This window comes from Larimichthys crocea, chromosome VIII (genome assembly GCF_000972845.2).
Source record: "Larimichthys crocea isolate SSNF chromosome VIII, L_crocea_2.0, whole genome shotgun sequence".
NCBI classification, from domain to species: Eukaryota; Metazoa; Chordata; class Actinopteri; family Sciaenidae; genus Larimichthys; species Larimichthys crocea.
Window position 1 is genome coordinate 20,037,666 of NC_040018.1, and position 23,000 is coordinate 20,060,665.

Genomic DNA, 23,000 nt, shown 5'->3' on the forward strand with positions numbered 1-23,000 from the left:
TAGTGTAATCCAATACACACTTTCATATGTTTAAATCCTGAGGATTACCTGACACTGCATGATGTAATATTCCTGTACATTTGAAATCCGACTTAAAAACGCAATTATAAGATATTTTTCTCCTTTTTGTACAATGTTTATGTTGTAATTTGATTTGTGCAATTGCACCAAATGTAATCTATTACATCTAGCTCTGATTATTTGCTGCCTTAAACAGCAGAAATTATACAGTTTAAACTCTGAAAATAAAAAAAGTCTAGTAGAGATTAATACTGCAAACGGGTTTATTTCAGGCCAGACATTTGGTAATATTTTCCTGCTACATAAGAGTGTTTCTTTATTTACATGACTGAAGGAATCAGTGTTTAAAAAAAGGAAACAATATACCACAGACGATATGACAGTGCTGAATTTTTATTTTACTTTTACAGATTTGACAATTTATTCCAAGTTTCTTAGTTTCTTAACGGTGAACACATTCACTAAGCACAGCTACCAGAAACTACAAACAGTCCAGTTTGTCAAATGTACACATGGGTCAGAGAGGAAACATTTGGTACTGGCTTCAGCATGTTTGCACCAGAACCACAAAGAGCTGGGGTGATGAGATATCTTTTTGTTTTTAACAGTTTTTTAAAATGGCACAATCAACGCTAGTGCTGATGAGAACAATGGTCATTTATAATGTCTACATCATATCATACAACCAACTCTCTCCTTCAGGTAAAAACGCAGAGTGAGGGAATGACATTTTCTCCTGTTTGAGAGCCCAAGAGAAGCCCAGGGGAACAAGACGCCGCAGCTCTGCTCAACAATACCAACCAATGAATGAACGTGTACTTTTATTTTTCTCCTACTGAAACTAGGCCAGCCTTCCCACTCTGCACTCTCAGTACATCAGTCCACACGGATAGTCTGACTGAGTCTGAGAAGGCTGGTGCTGCATCCACGAGACTCACAAGTCTTCTTACCCGTGGCTTACTGTACATTAATTGATAATAAAACAGCAAGAAAAAAAAAAATCACTGATTAAGAAAAGTGAAGCGCTCGCTCACACAGGGAATGTGGTAGAGGAAGCTTAACGGGCCACAGTTCAGTAAAAAGATGGTGGGAATCAAATGAAGGAAGGCTGATATCCATCTATTATTCATCTGACTTCCTCAGCAACGTCTAAAAAGTGCATTTCGATTGATGGCTAAACCAGTGCAACCCATCTGTGACACCGACTGTAGGACAAAAGGACACCGTATCAAACTAAAAGTGATCACATTTAACAATTTATATTCATTTTACAGTGGGGAGGAGAAAGAAAAACACACTGACAGAACAAAACAGTCATTCGGATAGGAAACAATTTAGATAAGGCTTTGTCCACAATGTGCAGCTTAAATCAAGATACACTTCAATAACAATTTTAAACATTCATATGGTTAATTAATTCCTCGGTTACCTCCTTCTTGCCACAACCTGCAGATATGTACTCTTTACACAAACCATACTTTTAAAACTACCTATTAATCCAAAATATATAACAAAAGGCAGATTGATAACACGTGGTCCCGATGAGAACATATGGATATCAAATTCTTTTACAAGAGCAACACAAAACATCTTCACATACTAACTTTGCTTTACTTCACTTACAATTTGTTTCTCGCCTGTAGCTTGTTCCCATCAGAGTGAGAGCGGTCTGTGGCATCTAATAGGATACTTCACCTCTGTACCATGTATCGTATCAGTAATAGTTCACGGATGTTTCCCCGGCTCTCAGTACTGCAAAAACATTTTGAGCTAAGTTCCCTCGGTTGATTTGCTGCTTGAGAAGAATCATTTTTAGATTTAATAAAACATTAAATCACAAAGTCCAGTTGTGGTGACCATTTACAATTTCCTATATAAGTAAGCACCTTAAAAAAAAAACCTTTCTGAAAGGGTAAGGTCATGAGGCAAAAATAAGGTTCACATGAGGGCAAGAGGCTAATTTGGTTGACTGTTAATACTAATGGCACAGCAGGAAGTCACAGAGCAAAAGTGCTAAACACGAAGCAGCAAGGATGACGTGAATGCACAGACGAGGACTTTTTGTAACAATGTGGGCAGCTTCCCTGACACTCATCCAACGACTCTCAACTACACCGAGGTTTTCTCTGTACTCTGATAACTGGCAATGCTGGTAAAGCCAAGCCCGTGCAGGTTAGATGAGAGCAACAGCAGCAGTGCATGCTGTGCAGTTTTTCTACCACATTGTAGCCTGAGTAGCCATACTGAGTAATGGGTGTGGTGCAATGTCACCCTCAGCATTTGACAATCAAATATGTCTGGATATCTAAACCAAAACAATCTGTGCACCAAACAGAAAAGACAAATAATATCTTTGTATGTCACTAACCCTGAACTGAACCCTACGGTGCAGTTGAGACGTGGAAAAAGCGCAAAAGTTCCACATGTTTACTTGTTTTTGGTAACAAAAGCCCATATTGTTCTTTCTTGGCCACAAAACAGGAAGGCATAGGGTAGACATGCAGGGGAAGGAGAGGAATCGGCCCACAAAGCTGTTAGCAGTTAGTATTATTGTGGGAATAAAACACTGTTGTGACAGATTTGAGGCTCCAAAACCAACTTCAGAGAAACCTTCTGCTCAGTGATACATGGCTTTACGATACACATAACTTTGATACTCATGACAATACTGAAATAAATAACTCCATATTGATAATAGTAAAACATTTTCAAAGCTCTGACTATAGCTGTGACCAGAGAAGACAAGTAGAGCGAAGAGAGCTCTGGGAGCGCAAACCTCCCGGTGATACAGCAGTAAGCAGAGTGTCATGTTGTGTGTCTGTGTGTGTGTGTGTGAATAGATATCTTTGTGCCAGTGTTTCCTGTGACACTCAGCTCTGGTCACAGCTGTAAACAGTAGAGATTGCAGCAGGTCAAACCTCTGGCCAGAGTTTGAACCTTGCACCTTCTAAATCTCTCCTCAGTTAAAACCCATGCTACACGTCATCTGCCTGAAATGCAGGATAAACATGACAGAGCGACATCTCTAAGTTAAGACGTGACCTAACAAATAATCACCTGTGCCGGCACTCCTTAAACTATACTACATCATTTACCTGATATCGACATAAATAGCGTACAATGAAACTAAAACTAAAAACTGTCCCTACAAAGCTGTTCATCTTAAGAAATGATGGTCCCATCCTTCATGTCGGACCCGTATTCTGCAGAGAGGAAGCGTCTAATCTTAAAAGGGGAGGGTTCGGTGACGGAGATGAACGCAATAAATAAAATACACGATATATATTATGAATATTTATATATATTTATATATGTATAAATAATATAGTACAGACAATGAGTACTGTCTTGGCTTGACTGTGTTCAGAGAGTAAATTGACAACATACAGAACAAAGCCTGGTCCAGGATTCCTCAACATGGGGTGGAGAGAGAGCTAACTCGATCACTCATCTGGCTTCATACTGGGACTCACTTCACCTGTCAAACAGAGACCTGACGTATCAAGCTAGACTACAGCTTATCAAGTTATTCCTCCTTGTGAGGTCTCAGGACCTCCTTTTGAGCCTGCTTTCGTGTGTCGGTATGTACATTCTCACTGGAGAACGAGACGATGACAAGAACTATTTTAACAGCTAGTTGAAACACAGTAGAAGGAGCTGGGGTGACAGGGGTCCAAGACAACTAAGACAGACCCAGGTGTTGGCGGAGAGCGAGTACTGGAGGCATTGATCTGGTCCTGTGGCTTCTCTAAGAGGCAGGCGTTTATACAAGCGGTGGATGGAACAGCCAGATTTAAACCAGCGGCCGCGACTGTAGGTGCATTTGTGCGTTTTATTAGAGAGGAGGTGCACGTGAGTGTAGGCGTGCATGTGTAGGTTCAGAGGATGGGAGTATTGTACAGATGCATGTTGACAGTTCAGCATGTGTTTGTGTGTTCAGACCAGGTTTATCCACATGAGAACTGGTTACCGTGTTTCAAATTAGCAGCTTTTTGAGACTTTTCAATTCATTTTTGGACATAACTGCGTGTTTATTTCTCCTGTGATGATTGTGTATGGGTTTAGACACGGGTGAGGAACGCCAGGTTGAGTGAGCTGGGGATCTGGATGGTTTCCAGAGCGAGGGAGGAAGGGCTGAATGGGAAAGTGACCGGATAAATCATCTTCGTGTCCATCAACAACTGGGGACTCTCACAGCGGTCTCGCAAGCGAGTCTGAGAAAAGGAAGGGGAGAGCAGATGGAAATAGTTAATATACAGTTACATTTAATTTGCAGAAAATAAAGTGAACACCTGAAATTTTTTCCCCACCAGCCAGACAATCTTTTATTTTATTTTATTCCTTTTATTAAAATTTCCATGGTGCATTCAAATCTGAAAAATAACGCAATCTATATGTCACATTCAGGCCACTAATTTTGTGTCCCTGTGTTTGGGAGTGTGCTTGAGACCATTATCAAATGAAAGAAAGTCCTACACATAATGATTTAAAGAACCAGTGTGTAGGATTTAGTGCTATCTAGTGGTGCAGTTGCTGATTGCCTTGCCCTCTCCTTCCTAACACGAAGGAGTAACTACAGAACTAGATTAAATTGATCCTATAATTTAGAAAGTGTTGTTTTCCAGAACAATGCATGTCCTTATGTTTATATTGGAGGTATGAGATCGAGTACACAGTGTTGAATTGCTACATTTGGAGTAAATTACCTGTATGGTTCGTATAAATGCAACAGACACTCTCTCCTCAAACTCGTTGACTGGAGTGTAGAGGTTCAGGACTTTCACAATCTAAAGAGAGACAACACAGAAAGGTTAGTCCAACTAAACAAGCACTTTATCAACAGTGGTTGAGTTTTCTTTTTAGCTTTTAGGCAGACTGAGGTTTAAAGTTAAATATGCTGTAATAAGTGACAGGATGTTGTACCTGAGCAGTGGTGAGGGCCAGGCACATGGAGCAGATGGCCTCGGCATCCTCGTCAGTCTTCTTCTTCACCTGCAGCAGCTGAGCGGCCTGGATCAGAGGCTCCAGAGTCTCCTTGGCTCCGCATGTCATCAGACCTTTGTCTCTGAGCCACTCCTCCAGCTGGCTCACATTGTACCTGCACACACACACACATCATAAATCAATACAAAAAAATAAATCCATCAGGGCCTCCTCTCTGTGCAGTGACATCTCCTACCTGATCTGCATGCCTTTACTCCAGGAGCACATGTCCTTGCGCAGCAGCAGGTTGTTGAGGGTGACGGCTCCGATGATGTAGAACTGCTGCTTCACCACCTGTTTGATGAGCTCGGGGTCGGTGCCGTGCTGGCACATGGTGGAGTGGAAGGCGCTGAGCTGCCGCAGGATGGAGTCCAGAGTGTAGGTGCCCTCGTCAGCGATGCTGGATGTTCGCTTGCGGAGACCTGTGGGCTTCACCCCAGACACGCCCTGGATGGTCTCATGTTCCAGCATACCAGAGACTGCAGGGAACACACACACACACACACACACACTTATTTAGTACTTGTATCATGCACATAAGCAAATACATGTCCACACACCATCAGACATGTACACGTACACACCTATCATAGGTTGGAGGATGTTCTCCATGCATTTGATCAGCTGTTGGTAGATCTGGATGGCCAAGTCACTGATCACTTGTCTGTACTCTGCCAGGTCGAAGTTGGACAGACAGTGTTCGTTCTGCCTCGATGTGTTGTGCTTCATGAAGGCCTGGAGGGACGCAGAGACAGGCAGAGACGGGTTAGAAAAAGTTCAAAAGGATGGAACATATACACACCTGAGTTTCTGTGTTTGTGTGTCAGTCTCACCTCGTCCCCGCTGTATTGTTTCAGACAGTGTAAGAAGCGGCAGGTGTTTGCCAGCCAGAAGGAAACGGTCTCAAAGTCATCTCCTCGTTTCTGACGGGAAGGGGTAGAACAAAGTGAGTAAACCAGCTGGTTATTAGTCATGCTGGAACTATCAGGGCCTTTCCAATTCAAGTTGTTGTAGTTGACGCTGTATTTAAAAGGTTGTTTCAACCAAACAGAGTATACAAACCTTCAGGATCTTCTTAATACTGTTGATGGTCGAGGTGAGCAGAGTGCGGACCTTCTGGTCATCGTTGACATAGTCTGCGTGTCTCAGACACATGAACAGGATGTAGGCTGGCAGACCTGGGATCAGATTCACGGCTACACCGCGAGGCTTCAGCTCTGGAGAGACGAGAGAAGGAGCGAGTTCAGTGATGGACTGAGGAGAAAGAGTCAGACAAAGCCTCCCTTTCTACAGATGGTTTGATGATTTCAGAAACTGAAACTGTGGAAGAAGCTTCACATCACCCTGTGTTATGTTTCATTTTAAAACTTACCAAGACTTTGCAGGGGGTTTTTTTTACCCTCAGTTCTACCTTTTTACTTTCAGAACGGGCATTAGGCATTGTAAAGTTATCTAAAAAAATGGTGTGTCAAACTTTAACCTGAGAAGGAGCCTGAAAGTTCCTAAAATAACCTGATGATCAATCGTTTTCACCTGCTTATTATCAGTTCTTACCTAGGATGAGGTTCTTGACCAGTTTGAGCTCATCCTCCTTCTTGTACTCCAGCATTCCTTGGAAATCTTTCTCCCTGCGGGGAATGTTGACAGGATGGATCGGCTCTTCCACCATCTGTCCCGGAGAAGTCTGGCCTTCGGTTTGACCCGCTGGGAGACACACAAGACATGACAGTCAGTCAACATACTCAAACACACATCACACACATCAAGCCTTTGTTGACTGATGATTTTTCCCGTACCTCCCATCTCTCCGATCCTCTTGGAGTAAACCTTCAGCTGCTTCTTGAGCTTGCGGATGGTTCGGTCCTGCTTCTCCAGCTGTTCCATTAGATCCTGAAAGAGGCCGAGAGTTGGAGTGATGGAGAGAGAGAGAGAGAGAGAAAGAGATGGACAAAAAGAGAAAGAAGAGAGAAAATAGTGAGGGCAAAGACTTCTCAGACTGCTTCACACTGTCGCCATCCAGTGGTAAGAAGCAACACTTCAACACTTTTGTAAATCTCACTCAGCTCTGTCTTGTAAAACGTGGAAACAAACAAACAAGAAGAGGGATTTTAAATCAACACGAGAGCTGTTCTGCTGATTTTTTCAGAGGAGGAGAAGTTACAGGACTTCACTGGCTGTTAGAAAAGAGAAAAAGGTGTCGAGCTGCTCCGTTGTGAGTTAAAGAAACACTGCTGTGGAGAGTTAGAGCGACGTTCAGCGCTATTTCATTCAAAAACACACGACCTCAGTTAGTTCAAACACATGCAAACACACATGCAGGCACACAAACACACTCTCTACATACAACCATCCGTCGTAAAATGATGACTCGAGCTTCTCGGGACGCTGTAGGGTCTTCAGCCAAGAGTTCCTGTCAGGTGACACCACACAAATGAGTGTGTGGTACAGCACTGTAGTGGCTGATTCATCTTTTCTATGTGTGGCCCATGTAGGGGGATGAAACCACCAACCCAAACAGCTTCAGTGAAACTTCATTAACACACATTATTTTCTTATTTGCCATTTGTATAAAAGGATGATGATGATTAACACTAATTCTGTATGTGTGCTGTGGCGTACCAGGTTCTCGTTGGTGAGTCGGGTGATCTCGTGCTGCAGACTGGCTTCGATTCGGGCCTCTGGAGGCAGCTGGAGGTTTTGTGCCAAGAGCTGCTGCTGACGGTTGTTCTCCTCCTTCACATTTTGCAGCTCGCCGCGCAAAGCCTCCACCTCGTTTTCATAAGTTCTCCGCTGAGTCTGCACCTGGTGCTCCAGTAACCTGGAGGTGGATTGGGAGGTGGGGAGAGACGAAAGAAGGGAGGATGAGCGTGCAAAAAACGACACAAGGAAGGGGGTAGGTAGGAGATGCAAGGATGAGGGAAAAGGAAGAGAAGGGGCATAAATAGAAAGAAGAAAGAGAAAGACATCAGCATTATGTTGTGTGTGTGTAAGAGAGAGAGAGAGAGAGAGAGAGAAAGAGAGAGAGAGAAAGAGAGAGAGAGAGAGCTTTCACCACAGTGTGGTGATGCAGGACAGCAGCATGCTGTGCAGCCCAGAGCCCAGACTCTCTGAACACTTGCTTGAAAAGGTAGAAATTATCCCAAACTGTGGTCAGAGGTCAGGCTCAGCAACGGAGCAAGTAGAGCTGATAGAGGTTCAGTTTCTTGCTTCATAGGGGGGTTGGACCTGCTTCATAAACTGATCTCATCACACTAGTTTAGTTCACTGTCAGTCAGTTATATAAGACAAGACGACATGCAGCAAAAATCTTCTCTTTCTTCTCTCCATGGTTAATTTACAAGACGTTGGAAAGGAAAAGAATAAACTGAAGGATGAAACAATGACGGTCAAATAGTATTTATGAACAATCCTTAGGGTTTTCTTTTCTCACTGTGTTTGGACTAATTTGAAGCAAGCTCTGACACAAAGCTCGAACATTTAACAGGCTGTCAGTGGAACTAGGTTAGTACCGGTAACAGGATTAAAACTTGCTGCACTGTGTTAGATATAAAAAATACATCTATGTGTGATATATGTGGGGAAGATTTTTGTATAATTTTTATACAGCATGTAACACAGCCATCACCAGATGATACACTAACTCACAACATAACACCAAACTTATTTAATGTCGACCATCCATATGATGAGCTGTGTGAAAGTAACCAACTGGCTACCTATACAAAATAACCATAAAGACTGACATGACAGTAAACTGGAAAAAATGATGATAAGTGTGAGAGAGAAAAGGTGTGAGTGAAGAAAAACAGCAGCACACATCCTTTCCTGTGAAAAGGCAAACGTGTCATGCTCTAAAGTCACACTTTAGTTACACCTGATGGTTTCCTTTAAGCCCTGATTAACCAGCCACAGCTCTCCGTCCTCATTCAGCTTATGGAAGTCTGGAGCGGCAGATCTGACCGACACACAACACAAAGGAACATGAACGACACAGTGACAAAAAGAAAAGTGCGGGATGGTTGGACGAGGGGAGAGGTGTGCAAAGACAACACGATCATGTCTGAGGTGCCTGTGTGTGTGTGTGTGTGTGTGTGTGTGCATAGACTTCAGTACATTTGGAGTTTTATCTGAACCAATTGGCACTACATTTTGGTGGCTCTTTATCTAATTTAGCTTTATTTGGCACTACATTTTGGTGGCTCTTTATCTAATTTAGCTTTATTATACAGTTTTTCCTTAAAAATGCAACATTTAAAATGTTTGTCAGACATCTTTAATAACCAAAGTCCCTTGAAATGCCAAACTCTGTGCATAATAGGGCATCGACACAGACTAAACTTCTGGACTTTGGACTTGTTCAAGCCTGAAGGGCTTTTCCACATGCTGGAGGAGTACGTATGCACCATCATTAAGGATGTAGATAAGGGCACTTTCGGATTATATCAGTCTCACATTGCTGAGGGCAAGTGTAAAGATTTTGTCAAGCTCAGGGAACCATGCATGAATACCATTAAAGATGGAAATGGAAAGTGTGTGTGTATAATGTACATATTTCTAGTCTCAGACTGTTTTATCAGTTTTCATGACGGGATGTTATAATATAAGAAAAACAAACGTGACAATGAAAAAAAAAAGTAGTAGTAGTAGTAGTAGTTTATGTTTTGAGTCTATTGTGTGTGTATGTAGCCTGCTGTGTACTAAACTGACCAGAGTAGGTCACAAGCAACATGGGAGTGATAAAGGCAGTGATGCACAGTGCAACTTTTTAAGTAATAGTGTAATAACACTGTTATTTTATAATTATACTGGAAAAAATGCTGCTTAGAAACGTTAGCTACCTAAAGTGTACAATACCAAATAGTGTGTGTCTGCTTTGACATCATGAAGCAGCACAACGAAATGAGCAGGAAAATATGTAAATGTGAAAAACAGAGCTAAAATATAATTCGATCTCCTGAAATTGTTCTGTGCATCTCTGCTTAAACAACAAAGAAACGAGTGAGCCTTCATGCAGGTTTTATGCCAAACTCATTCCATAAAGCTGAGACGGGAGGCATCGTATCTATCACTGCTGAACAGACCGCCATGTTGTAAATCTAAGTGTTAATGAAGGTTAAACTACAACTGAAGCCGATGTTTATATTTTTTAGCTCAGACATTTCCATGCTTTCATGCTGCACATTTTGTAAACACCCCTCTTGAGTTCTGCAGCATCTCCAAAAACAGAAGCCACTGTAAACATCCTTTTTTTTTCGATTATTTCAATGAGTTTAATGAGTCAGCTTCAGTTTAAGAGACTCTGCTCTTGTTCATGCTGGACTATTAAAACCCATGCAGACCTGTGAATCCTAAAACTTCTCCAAAGCCAAACACACATTCCTTGACTTCAAAAACTGGTAACCGCGGCGTGTTAGAGCATAAGGAAAACCTGAACTGGAGCTGTAGAGGTGCTACATTATTCCACATGCTGTTAGGGCAGAAAACGCAAAGTTACCCAAGCTTTCATCAGCACTAGGACGTAGAATCAGCTGTTTCAGCTTCAGTAATATCAGTCATTTGTAACGTTTTCAACTGTGTTTGGCATCAGCGTGGCCAAGCATGCTCTGCTCCATGATGCATAGGCCACGTCTCTTTGGTTACCTCAGCCTACTCAGGAGATCACTGACTTCCAGCGGCTTACGCATGAACCGAGGAGATCTGCACAGGACAAGGCAGTGTTCACAAACACACATTTCTTGCAGGTCATGGTAATAAGCTTGGTAACATAACTTGGACAAAACATAGATGATGGAGTCGGGGCTTGGAGTGAATTCAATGTGAAGACCTGGAGACTGGGCGGAGTACCGGCTGTAACAAAGTACCTGTTGGTGTCTTTGAGGCCTATGCAAGCTTGCTTGAGTTCATCAGCATCCTTCAGTTTGGATACGTCCTCAGCATAGACAGACGGTTCGGTCATGGTCTCCTAGAAAAAAAGTAGACAAGGAAAGATGAATGAAAAAGAGCAGCAACACATTCAGAGAGTGCCCTGGCTGCTGCATCGTGAATCAGATCACGGCCGTAAACGTTTTCATACAGTGTAGGTGCATAAATGAAGTGAGTCAGTGGTTTCACGAATGCCGCTTCACTCTGCAGTCTCATTAGTGCAGCTGCTGGCTATGAGTGTCCTTTTACTCTGACAATCATCAGCCAGTCAGCGCCTCGGGCTGCAACACTGACAAGCCATCAAATGACACCACTGCAACAGCCGTCTAACTACGGGGGAGCATCACTTCACAGCGGTAACCTTTTCTACCAGCGGCCACGAGACAAGAGGTACTGTTAGAGAGCCCGACAGTGTTGAGAGCATCAGCTGATTTGTAAGCTGATGCTCTCAGCCTACAGTGCAAGGCTTGAGGTTTGACTCGTGACCAAAGTGTTTAAGCAGGGTTCTTGTGAACAGTTTGATATGATTACAAGGCTCATTTTCTTAGCTTTGAAAGAGTGACACCGGGAGCTACACTAACATGCAGCACACAGGGTATTTCTTTAGTGAACACAGACACATGTCACCACTGCCCAGTGCTGTGAAGTCAGCCACTTTGGAGTTGTATCATTAAATATTTAAATTAACTTGAATACCATACTTTAAATTTTGAGTTCTAAATTTGCAGCTTCAGCTACATCTGATATGACATTTTCTCAGATTACTGTCATGTGTTAACAGTAATCTGAATGTTTTACAGTGTTCACACAAGAATGGATATAAAGTGGCTGCTGTCAAACCACTGAGGAGAACTCTCAGTGACTTTTGGTGAAACAAACAAAAGGACAAGACAGATGAGACAGTCTAACTACAGCCTGCAGAGTCTGTATGTAAATCCTCTTATAGGAAGAATGCTGATGTGATTTTAAGTCAAGTCTTCCAATGCAAGATGCCATACTTTTGCACCGTTGGATGCTTTTCCACCCCTACATTTTTTTCAAGCTTTATTTGGATAGAGACAGCTGAAGAGTGGGATTGTGGGGAGAGAGAGACGGGGAATGACATGCGGGAAAGAGCCACAGGTCGGATTCGAACCCTGGGCTTCTGCAGCAAGGACTGAGCCTTTGCACATGGTGCGGCTGCTCTACCAGCTGAGCTAAACGCCGCCCCTCCACCCCTACATTACATTATTTTGATGATCACATCATTCCCAGGAGTCTTTGTTTGTTTGTTTGCCTCCACCTGATCTCCTTACACGAGTCCTCAAATCGAGTACCACATCACTTAAGTCTTCTACTAAACCGATAGCAGTTTTGTTTAATTACCACTGAAGAATAAGAGAGTCCCACCACTAAACAACCATGATAAAGATACCTGGTTTTATACCTTAAAAGTATAAGAGGATTATGTTCAATAAATCTTCTCACAATCGTGGCAACAGCTACAACTGATTCTGCTTGATCAGATTTCTTACTCGAGAGGGTTTTACATACAAGACACATCATGGCAGTGTCAAAGACTCATGCTTTTTTTTTTCCACTGTACCTTCTCATCCTGTGGGAAAGCATGGATGGAGGAGAGAAGGTGGAGACAGGAGAGTTAGACACACTGAGGGTACAGTGAAAATGTGTACAACGACATACAGTGTGAACAATAATGTGATTTAATTATGAACTGGACCTAAAATCAACAACTAACTTCAATTCAGTTGTCAAATAAAAGTCACAGATTTCAGGTTCCTTCTTGAGTTATTCATGAAATATTAAAAATGAATACTGGTAGAAATCTGAGAATAGGATCACAAAATGTGACCAGAGAGATTTTGTTCTGATGACTTTGATATCTTTTCTGCGATATTGTGCAACAAATAGACAAACAAAGAAATAACATGGGTGAACACACAACACACACATGTAAAAAGGTGCATACAAACAAGCAGTGTAGCATTTACTTATATCCAGCTTCCTTTTATGAAAGAAAAACAGCACCATGTGACCACAGTGCCCAGATGTTTGACTACATCTGGATGATTGCAGGCTGAAAACCAGTAAGCACAATGTTCTTCTACCTTGTGGTGCATGGCTTCCTTCTGGCTGACCAGTTGCGAGCGCAGGATCAGCACCTCCTCCTTGCGGACGTCCAGCTCCTCACAGGAGGCGTTGAGCTGCTCCAGGAGTACTTTGTAAGCCGGGGAGCCCGGGGCCCCTGCGCCTGCAGCTGCGTCACCCAGCAGGCTTTGCCTCATCTCCGCCAGGTTATGTTTCAACTTCTTGTTCTCTGACTCCAGCTCCTGACGCTGAGAAGTGAAAGAGTGAAGTGTCAGGGGACCATGGTCTTAATAACAGGTGGGAAATGAGGCTTTCTGAAGCCAGTCGTCTCAGAAGAACATGTGCAAGTGTTGTTACTTTATTCTCCTTTGAGTGCTTACCTTCAGGGACTCGTACTCCAGCTCCGCACCACGAGCCTTTTTAAACTCTGCGTCATCCTGAAACAAGGAGCAAAACATGGAGGTTTGTTTGGGACTGGATCAAAGTCAGTAATACATGTCTGACAAGAAAAAATGTGATTTCATTTTGTGGTCTAACTACATCTGAAAAAAACAACCACCCTTTTTTTCATATGTAATAACTCATTTATTAACTAATGAGGGACTTAAATTATGTACAGAATGATGAAACACTTCTTATTATATTAAGAGTCATGAAAAGTTTTTGTACTTACACTGGTTTGTAACATGCTTATGCATGTCTATTATGTACAAGCTTTTCATTAAGTACTATCCAAGTATTACTGTATGTCTATAATATTAAGTGTTTTATAATAAAGTGACATGTTTCAGAGCTCAGTGTAGGTGTCAGTACCCTGGCTCTAGCCCGCTGGAACTGCTCCTCTTTGTTTTCCAGCTCGTTACGCAGCGATTGCTTTTCTTGCTCCAGCTCTGTGAGACGTTTCTGCAGCTTGAGGGTCAGCGAGGTATCTATTCCTCGTGTCACATCCTGCATGACGAAGACATGTCAGAACAGAGCATGAACCCCCATGACAAGTCTTCATTCTAAATGCTATAAATGAACATTCTCTGAAAGGTAAAGGTCTTACTTCTGCGGCACGGGAACCTTCTTCCAATTCGGCGTACTCTGAGTTGTAGGTGTACTCTGATTCGTTGCTGCTGTGGGTGGAATCTGTTCTCCTGTGGCCAGGCTTGGAGACGTTCTGCAGAAGAGAGGGTTTTAATACTTAGACTTAATCTGAAAACACTTTGTGTTTAATGTTACAAACCATCTGCTTTCTGCTATTGAGGTGAAATATTGAAAAATAGACCAAATAAATGTGTAGCATAAAAATGACGTCTGATTATGAAATCCTCTCTTAAGTACTGCCTGTGTGTGTGCGCGTGTGTCCCTCACCGAGGAAACCATTTCCTCCTTCAGGTCGTCGTACTTCTCCTCGAGGCGAAGGTGTTCTGTCAGGAGATTCTGGTAGCGAGAGCGCTCCTCGTTCAGATCCGTCTCCAGCTGCTGAGTCTCCTGTGCGATTGCACGAGCCATTTTCTCTGACGGGATAAAACATACAGAAGAAGCAGTTAAAAAAAAGGAAACATACTGTATGGTTCAGGGGACGATTACTGCGTGATTAGATGGATGTGTTGCAGATGTCTGCCTACCTGTCATCTGCTGACTCTGTTCCTGAATCAACCTGTTCAAGTCGTCCTTCTCTTTCTTCAGCGACCCATTCTGATCCTTCAGCTCCGAGACCATCTACATACAAATCAGGGGAGAAAATTAGCACCAGCCACCAGCCAAATGTCAGTAAAATATATAACATAAGTGATTTATTTCACTAACCAGCCAAGAAAAACAATAGTAATCTATTGAGTGGCTGGTAAAAGCTGAACATTCATTTCGCTAAATTGGACAAAAAAGTTGATGCACCCTGACACACATGATCCATTTATTGTGCACGCCTGTCATCAAACACTGTTTTATTTTACTGTGTTATGTGAATACAAAAGAAGAAAAAACACTCGCCAGAAGCACAGAGTACACGCACAGTTCAGTGGCTACCTCACTAGCACACTACTCTATCTCCTGCGCTCACCTGCCACAGGGCAACACTGCCCTCTGAGCGCACCACGTGCCCAGTTTCCCCTGGTTCGCTCTGCCTCCTAAATTGGGGAAAAACTGTTTTCCTCTGATGCCAATATGCACATTTTTATATTTGTGATATGTATATTTCCAGCTAACTATGGGAGACTGTACTCAATGGGACCAATTTCTATTGAACTAAACTAATAATAGGATTTTTGTCTCGCTAAAAATGGAAATCTAAGTGGTCAAGAGAAGACAGAGGAGGTTCAAGGAGCGTAAATAAGCCACTTGTTTTTAAATTTGATCAAATGTGAAATTCAAAACATCCAAATTACTCTTAAAAAATGGTTTGAACAGGCAACCAACATTTATGGAAATATCTCTGAAAATAGGGGACAAGGAGAGATGGACATGTATCACTCTTGTACACGGTGGAGGAACAGAGGACCAGGATAACTACAGGTAAATGTAAGGATATGGCTCTGGATTCCCATCTTACTTTCTCCATTTCGTCCCTGTAGGTTTGCGCCCAGTCCTCGATGGTCTTCTTCTCCTGCTGTGTGGCGCTCAGCTCTTTCCTCAGCCTCTCCAGCTCCTCCAGCAGCGAGGTGACCTGGTTGGTTTTGTTCTTGGCCTCCTCCTCCACCCCGCGGAGACGGTTCAGGTCGCCACGCATACGCTCGGTCTCTGCTGTGTAGGAACTCTCCAGACCGATTAGCCTCTCGTTGACCGTCCGATTTTCCTTGCTCTTGGAGGCGTGGGATGGAGAAGAAGGTCGTTAGAAAAATGAATCAATGCATGTGGACATTAAAACAAAAACGTGGAAAGAACTCACCTGCTCGTCGATTCTCCTCTGTAGCTGCATGATCTTGTTCTCCATGCCTTTGTTGAGCTTCTTGAAGTGCTCCACTGAGCGAGCCTCGATCTTCAGCTTCTTCAACTCGCGCCGGGCCCTCATCCTGCGGATGCAGCACTGCAGGTAGACGATGGAGACGAGACAGCGCTTGTACCAGCACCGAGCCAACCAGCCACGAACGCGCTTCTGAATGATCACCGCCTTGTGCTCCCGCAGCAGCTACAGACACAGAAAGAGTAAATGAGAGGCAGAATGAGAGCACATGTGGACACATGTTACAGGCTTTTAATAGAAGAAAGTGTCAGTGAGACAAAATAGGAAAATAACTGCACTTTGTGCTGTGTGTGTCTTACCGCCTGGTACTTCTGCCGGGCCATGTAGGCTCTGAGAATGGTCTGCATGGCCAGAGCGGCAGCCTGCTTTTGCCTGTAACGTTTCTTCTCCACGTACATCCTCTGGTACTTCTGGATGATGGTGGCCGCCTGAGTGCGACGCATGAACTTTGCCAGGCTGTGGAGTGTCAAGAGATACATGTCTTAACAAATATGCATTTCTAATTTGAATATTTCTTCAGACCTTTGGCTGCAGTAATCAGTAAAAAGGAATGAAATGTCTCTGATGTGATTGTTCCTGTCTGACTGGATGAAAGGAGGTTAATATCAGGTTCAAGTGACTCACCAGCGAGCCTGGTATCCTCTGGTGTATCTCTGGATGGTGATGGCAGCGCTGCGCTTGCGCAGATACTTCTTGCGTGCCAGCCAGCAGCGAATAGTTTTCTGGATGCGGATGCAAGCAGCACGCAACTTGTCTGCCCTCAACTTCTCCAGGTAGGCAACCTGGCCAGCCCTGAAGAAGATCTTGGTCTTACCAAACTGGTATTTATCCTGGTCCTGAAGGAAGACAGGAGCCAAGATCAGGGATCAAAACAGTGATTAGATGGACCAAAGTGGACAGGCAAAGGAAATCATACTATGGTATAGCCTTCATGTTTAACTTTTAAGAGAAAAGAGAAGTAAAAAAATCTGACTGACCTGAACAAGTTTCTCCAGAACGTTCCTGCAGGTCATCTTCTTGTCAGGTAACACATCCTTTTGCTTCATCAGCACTCTGTAACGACTAAAGAACTCCTGGTACGTCCATCTGAGACACACAAATAAAAACTGTGAGAAGACTGCCATGAACTAAACATCTGATTTAATTGTTTGTTTAATTGTTTGTTCAATCAAGTTTATTTTTTCCAAAAGAAGGAAACTGTTTGTTTTGCTAATTGTCTTTCTCGAAAGAAAACCACAAATGACTAAATGCAATGCATGTTTTATTTATTGTGTCAAGTTGTAAAATATTTGTAAATGTAAAAATAATTCTGATATATCCTTGACTGACAAAACATTTAGAAATCCAAACTTGGTCAGCATTAATATCGATCTAAAATGCAGTAAGGACACTAGTAAGTAAAGCAAGACTAAAATAAAACAGCCTCCTCTAGAGGGAGAAAGCTAATCACTTGTGCACAACTTGAGTGACGATAAATGATAAAAACATGAGATCAAATCTCATCAATGCTGCACTGAGCCGACTGTATTGTGGTAAGGATGTATTATTCATTCATAAATTAGCTATTTTAAAAAAGTCTTTTTGGGTGCACAACACAAATGAATCTATGGGAATCGGTGTCAGTGCTGCGTCAGTACCTGGATGGGAAACCTGCAGCAGAGATGCGGATTGTTTCCAGGACACCACAGGCTCTGAGCTGCTGCACTGCACGCTTGGGATCAAACCTGCCAACAACAAATAACCACAGTCAATATGGCCACCAGGAATTACACCTGAGCTAAGATGGTGGAATATCCATATCCATACTGAGCACAGAAAAAAAAAAGAATAAAACCATGTCATATATCATAGTGTTTCAAAATGCTTGGAAAACATTTTCATAAACAGAGAGGAAGAAGACTCACGTGAAGGCCAGTTTGAAGTCATTGGGTTTGATGCAGCGTACGTAGTGCGGAGTGGTTGCATTCAGTGTCTCCATCAGCATTTGTAGAGAGTTACGAAACTGCAAGAAGAGACGTCGACGTCAACAACATTACTTTCATGATCACCATCATCACCATTCTTGTAGCTTCAAGCCAGTTGAGTGAGTGTAAAATGCAGATTTGGATAATTATCATTAAGATAATGAGCATCAAATATATATATTCAATTAAAAGAAATACAACATATCCCTCTAAATCTACTGGAAAGTTTTCATTCTTTGTTTTTGTTTTTTGTTTTTTTTATCCTGACAGTGATAAAAACAAACCTTGGACACAGAATATATTTTCAATGTGTTAGGATGCCAAAACAAGCTGGATTTGACCTCACTTTGTGCTGTTAGACTAGACTAAGCGCAGTGTACAAAACATGAAACAGCATCAGACCACATAAGAAAACACCAGAGAGAAATATATCAACCTGGCAGCCGACGGTCTTCTTGTGCTCCTTGCTGCTCTTCTCTCGGCTCTTGTCGGGTTTGATGCTGAGGCGGGTCCGGCCTCCGGTGCCTTGGACCTGACCGGTGGGGCTGGTGGCTTTCTCCTCGTCCTGAAACAGCTCCACCAGCAGGTCAAACTGGGAAGAGCAGCACACTCTGAGTCACAAATGGAACAGCTGATGGCAGCATTGGACACTGCAGGCATTATTGATTCACTGAGAAATAAGTTGACGACAAAGCATTTCACTCTGGATATGCTGGTAAATTAAGCTTCAGTGCATATTCATGACTTAAAATTGATTCTTACCGTACAGCATGCATATGGATTTCTCTTACCTATTGCATACAGCCATACAAAGCACAATGACAGCTTTATTTTGCCACAAGCCTTAATAATTCAACTTGACTTGATGATTGATTTAATTTAATTTATACTAAATCTATATTCACCGTACTTGTAATCAGGTGTAGGAACAGTTTAACATACATGAGAGCTAATTAATCAAGATGTTCACACAGATAGCTGAAAAGCTGCTTGATCATTTCAGTAGATGAGTGAGTAGATGTTACTAGATTTGTTGATTAGCGTTTGTTAAACTCATTCGCAGTCAGAGAGTTGTTGCAATGTTATGAAAAGCCAATAAAAACAATAAATGTTTGATCATATATGACAATATGAAGTGGCCATATATGACATATATTATGCCATGGTGTTAAATCATATGTAGGATGTACACTCTTTAGTAAAGCACACACACATCAGTCTTGTTCCATATAACACTGAGGTTATATGAGGAGGATGCTGCGTTACGCACTGCCATGCTGCTCCTCTCGCCAGCGTCATTAAGCCAGGACAGCCGCGGCTACAAAGGCTTTATGTGCTGCTCGCTGTCAGCATCACTCTGAAAACATATAAAAATACCCTCCTTCCTTTGTCTCTTGTTTTTATGTCCAACCCCCTGCCTCTCTCCTGCCAGAGTGCCTTTAGTGCTCCCCATGCAGCAAACAAAAGGCATACACGACTTCAATCTCCTCAGTGCTGTTAGAGTGATAACAACTCATTGCCAGAAAGAAAGAGAGAGAGAAAGGGAAGGAGGAAAGGAAGACCTACAGGCGGACCAGCGTTGTAAGAACGCCTCTGTTTACCTTCTGCTGGCAGGGAAGGGTTGTCATGATGAGGACAGAACCAAACATACATGGACAACATATGGAGACACAGTGACAAAAGAAACACAATGACATTTAAAAAGGAAAGTTTAAAAGGAAACCCAAAGCTCAAGTTCAAAATCAGTATCACCCACATCAAAAACTATGATACACATCTACGATTCCAAAGTAAATAAAACCAGGCGGACTGATGATGAAGCTGAAATGGATGGAAGGAACATGGTGAAGATGATGGGTGCGTTTCCAAGCCAAATTCATCTGCGGCTGGAAATCGGTCACATGGTTGGATTTTATCTGTTATTTTGATCACATCCCTGGGTTGCAATGCATCACGGGAAATCTCTGCAGCAGTGCACTGTATCGATCAGACCTGCAACTAGACGTCGGCACAAATGCTTAGACTCCTGTGTGTCTCGCAGGTCCCAGTGTAGTTTGGAGAGATGCAGGTGAAATATTTCACTGTATTATTTCCAAAGGAAGTTTTTGTAGTTTTTGGCCAATATGATCTGTTATTACTGTGATACATTAAAGGTCAGACGATTGCTGGTTTTAAAAGGAGCAGTGTGTGGGATTTAGCATTTAGTGTTGTAGTGGCTGATTGCTACCATCACCTCACCAAGTCCTTCCTACTGTGAAGGGGGACATTATGGTGGACATAAAATATACATAAAACAATCTGGAGGAACATCTGTAGTATTTGTAGATATAAAAGGCTGATTTTAAAAGGTAACAAAATCAGATGATGGTTATTTTCAGGTGGTTATACACTAATGAATCTTTATTAAAATTAGATTTTATTTCTGCCATAAGTAAATATTCATAATAATTTACAGACCAACTTCCTGGCGCTACTTTGACTCATTATCCTTGCCATAGTTGTGCACACAGCTGTATGATCCATCTGACTGCACACTGTATCATTGTAGCGATGTCGTTGTGTTCCCAGATGATGATCAAAACTATAAAAATGTAACTCAGGTTGTTTGATAAAACTGAATTTTCCATTGGCAGCACCTTACGTCCTCTCCATGCTGGCCTGAGGTCTTCCAACTCTGATCATCTGTCTCAACAGACCTGCCTCCATGTCTCATAGAGAGGATATTCTACCTGGTCATGTTGCGTTTTGCATGTTAATTTGTTACATGGGGTTGCAATGAAAAAACTGATAGCTGACAAATGTTTATAAACTAATATTTCAGTCAGTTGTTGTCTCAGTTGAGGGTATTGGTAAATACAGAAAATAAAGTGGGTGAATAAATTAGACGGTTTGACTTGTAAAAAGAAAAACTTCTGTTTAATCGACATTTTACAGATGTGCTGCTTGTTGTACTGTACTAGCTGACACACACACACACACACACACACACACACACACTCAGAATAATGGGATAAGCTTGGCAGAGAAGAACGGAGTTAGATTAAATCTGATTAAGAGCTCGTTTACATTTAATCCTAATTGTCTGATTCTCACAGATTTCTACAGTGACATTCAGACTATATGTTGATTGTGTGTTTGTGTGTTAAGTGGTTGTGTTAGAGGTTAGAGGAGACATTATTTGAACCCTTACCCAATTCTGCTCTTGCTGAAGTCTATAAAAGAACATTTGAAGGTCACTGTGAACATTTTGGACAAACACGTACGTATGTGTAGGTGGTTTTCCTTTTTCCAAACGAAACAATCATGTGGAATGTATGAACGTCTGATTATGTATATTTAATTTCATATATTTCATTTGGAGTGAGTATTAAGTTGTTTCTGTTTGTCTTATTTGGTTATAATTTGTCTATGATGTGTACAAATGCTGCCTACAACTGGAAAGAAACAGAAGAAAACATATATGCAGCCCTGTTGTTGATGAAAACTAAATAAAAAATAGGTTGCTGCTGCATAAGTACAGGATGCATTGCTATCATTCATTTATTATTTCGACTCAGTCAGGCTTCTCTGTAAGTCATTAAATAGATATTTGGATAAGATGGTGAAATATTTATGAACTACAATCATATGTATCTTCTGTGGGTCAACTGGATGATATCCAAACTTAATGTGTGTGTATGTGTTCAGCTTTGTTATTTGTACATAAACTGCACTGATGCACTGATCACTGCAGGTCTCAACACTGTCACCACATGGCCAGAGGAGGGCGCTGCTTCCCTGAGCAGTCAGGTGGGACTCATGGTCCGTAAACAATAGATCAGGTGAGCTGCAGGCCTCTTGGCTTTGATCAGTGAATGCTTCGTAGCACTTTGTATTGTGCACTGATGTGTTCGAACGCGCATGAATCTTCTGCCTTTGACTCATTGTACATAGTGTAATGTAGATGTGTGTGCATGCTCCTCACCTTGCTGGCCTTCAGGACATTGATCTGTTCTTCATTCACTGTGTCCTTGTTCTTCGCCAGAAAGCCATCACACTGGTACTCCACCTGATCGACAAACACAGCACAGTTTGTGTTACAATAAACCTGAGAGGATTTTTCCAGGTCATTCATTTCCAATGAGAAATTACGGTTTACTTGTTTGGTTCATTTTTGTTTTCCTATCCACATTCCTGCACATTTACAAATAACCTGACTCATAGAAACATTTAGTTTAGATGTTTAGTGTACATTTATATGGGAAATGTTTCATCTTTTAGTTATAAGTCAACATGAGGTGGCCAGTAAAATCTTCACATGAGCTCCAAACTTCTGAATCGAGTTACTTTAAATACATCAACATTAATCTCTGCAAATGTTTGGTCTGAAACATTTCCAAGGATCCCATTTTAATATCAGCGGACCCTCATGTGAAAGCCTGCATTAGTCCTTGACCCATTTATCTGTAACCTTATAGCGAGGATCTAAAAACAGACATGAAAAATAACCCTGCGTCACACAGCACCTCATTATAGCATACGAAACCTATTACACTAAAGTGGATTATACCAACACACACACACACACACACACACACACACACACACACTTTAGACACTGCATTGCTTAACTTTTTGTGTGAAAACAATGACAACAATAAAAAAAAAAAAGTCATCTGTCCTCCAGCCAAAACCTAAAAATAGCACTGCAGCAGCCACTGCAGCCAATCTGTCCCTAGATGTTGTCTTTTGAGCTAAAAAGGCACTTTGTGACACAAAACACTAACACTTCAAACCTTTAGTCACCATGGCATTACTTTTATAGCTGACTATGCAGACATGTAGCAAACATAACGTCAGGCCAAACCCACCTTGTCAGCAAAATGTTGGATGATGAAGGCGCGGTTAGACATGCGCGGCTTCTCGAAGAGGGAGCAGGTCTTTAGGTGTGTGTTGTAGAGTTTCTGAGCCCATGAATCATCTGAACCTTTAGGCATCTGGTACAGGAAGAGAGAGGACACAATGGCAACTGTCAGTGAGACAACATGTACGTAAGCGAAGGAACAAAACAAAGGCGACAACCACCAGAAAAAACT

The 23,000-nt window shown here is 42.1% G+C and overlaps 1 protein-coding gene across 4 annotated transcripts in view; it reads right to left on the bottom strand.

Moving 5' to 3' along the window:
• Window positions 1–399: 399 nt before the first annotated feature.
• Window positions 400–23,000, bottom strand: part of myo5aa (myosin VAa) — a 48,790-nt gene continuing 26,189 nt past the window's right edge. For 2 of the 4 annotated variants that reach the window (XM_019278890.2, XM_019278888.2), the window contains exons 13-41: window positions 22,776–22,901; window positions 21,890–21,973; window positions 19,527–19,529; window positions 18,362–18,517; window positions 17,866–17,963; window positions 17,599–17,685; window positions 16,939–17,047; window positions 16,586–16,797; window positions 16,261–16,417; window positions 15,887–16,126; window positions 15,551–15,799; window positions 14,628–14,721; window positions 14,371–14,516; window positions 14,063–14,176; window positions 13,828–13,962; window positions 13,395–13,451; window positions 13,035–13,262; window positions 12,512–12,520; window positions 10,866–10,966; window positions 7,624–7,822; window positions 6,801–6,894; window positions 6,559–6,708; window positions 6,067–6,221; window positions 5,838–5,927; window positions 5,589–5,739; window positions 5,201–5,483; window positions 4,945–5,119; window positions 4,728–4,808; window positions 400–4,235 (exon numbers count right to left, since the gene is read on the bottom strand). In XM_019278890.2, coding sequence (XP_019134435.1) covers window positions 4,083–4,235; window positions 4,728–4,808; window positions 4,945–5,119; window positions 5,201–5,483; window positions 5,589–5,739; window positions 5,838–5,927; window positions 6,067–6,221; window positions 6,559–6,708; window positions 6,801–6,894; window positions 7,624–7,822; window positions 10,866–10,966; window positions 12,512–12,520; window positions 13,035–13,262; window positions 13,395–13,451; window positions 13,828–13,962; window positions 14,063–14,176; window positions 14,371–14,516; window positions 14,628–14,721; window positions 15,551–15,799; window positions 15,887–16,126; window positions 16,261–16,417; window positions 16,586–16,797; window positions 16,939–17,047; window positions 17,599–17,685; window positions 17,866–17,963; window positions 18,362–18,517; window positions 19,527–19,529; window positions 21,890–21,973; window positions 22,776–22,901 — 3,936 coding nt within the window. In that variant the 3' untranslated portion in view covers window positions 400–4,082. The remainder of the gene's footprint in view (window positions 4,236–4,727; window positions 4,809–4,944; window positions 5,120–5,200; window positions 5,484–5,588; window positions 5,740–5,837; window positions 5,928–6,066; window positions 6,222–6,558; window positions 6,709–6,800; window positions 6,895–7,623; window positions 7,823–10,865; window positions 10,967–12,511; window positions 12,521–13,034; window positions 13,263–13,394; window positions 13,452–13,827; window positions 13,963–14,062; window positions 14,177–14,370; window positions 14,517–14,627; window positions 14,722–15,550; window positions 15,800–15,886; window positions 16,127–16,260; window positions 16,418–16,585; window positions 16,798–16,938; window positions 17,048–17,598; window positions 17,686–17,865; window positions 17,964–18,361; window positions 18,518–19,526; window positions 19,530–21,889; window positions 21,974–22,775; window positions 22,902–23,000) is intronic. The other 2 variants (XM_019278891.2, XM_019278889.2) reach the window with 2 other exon arrangements.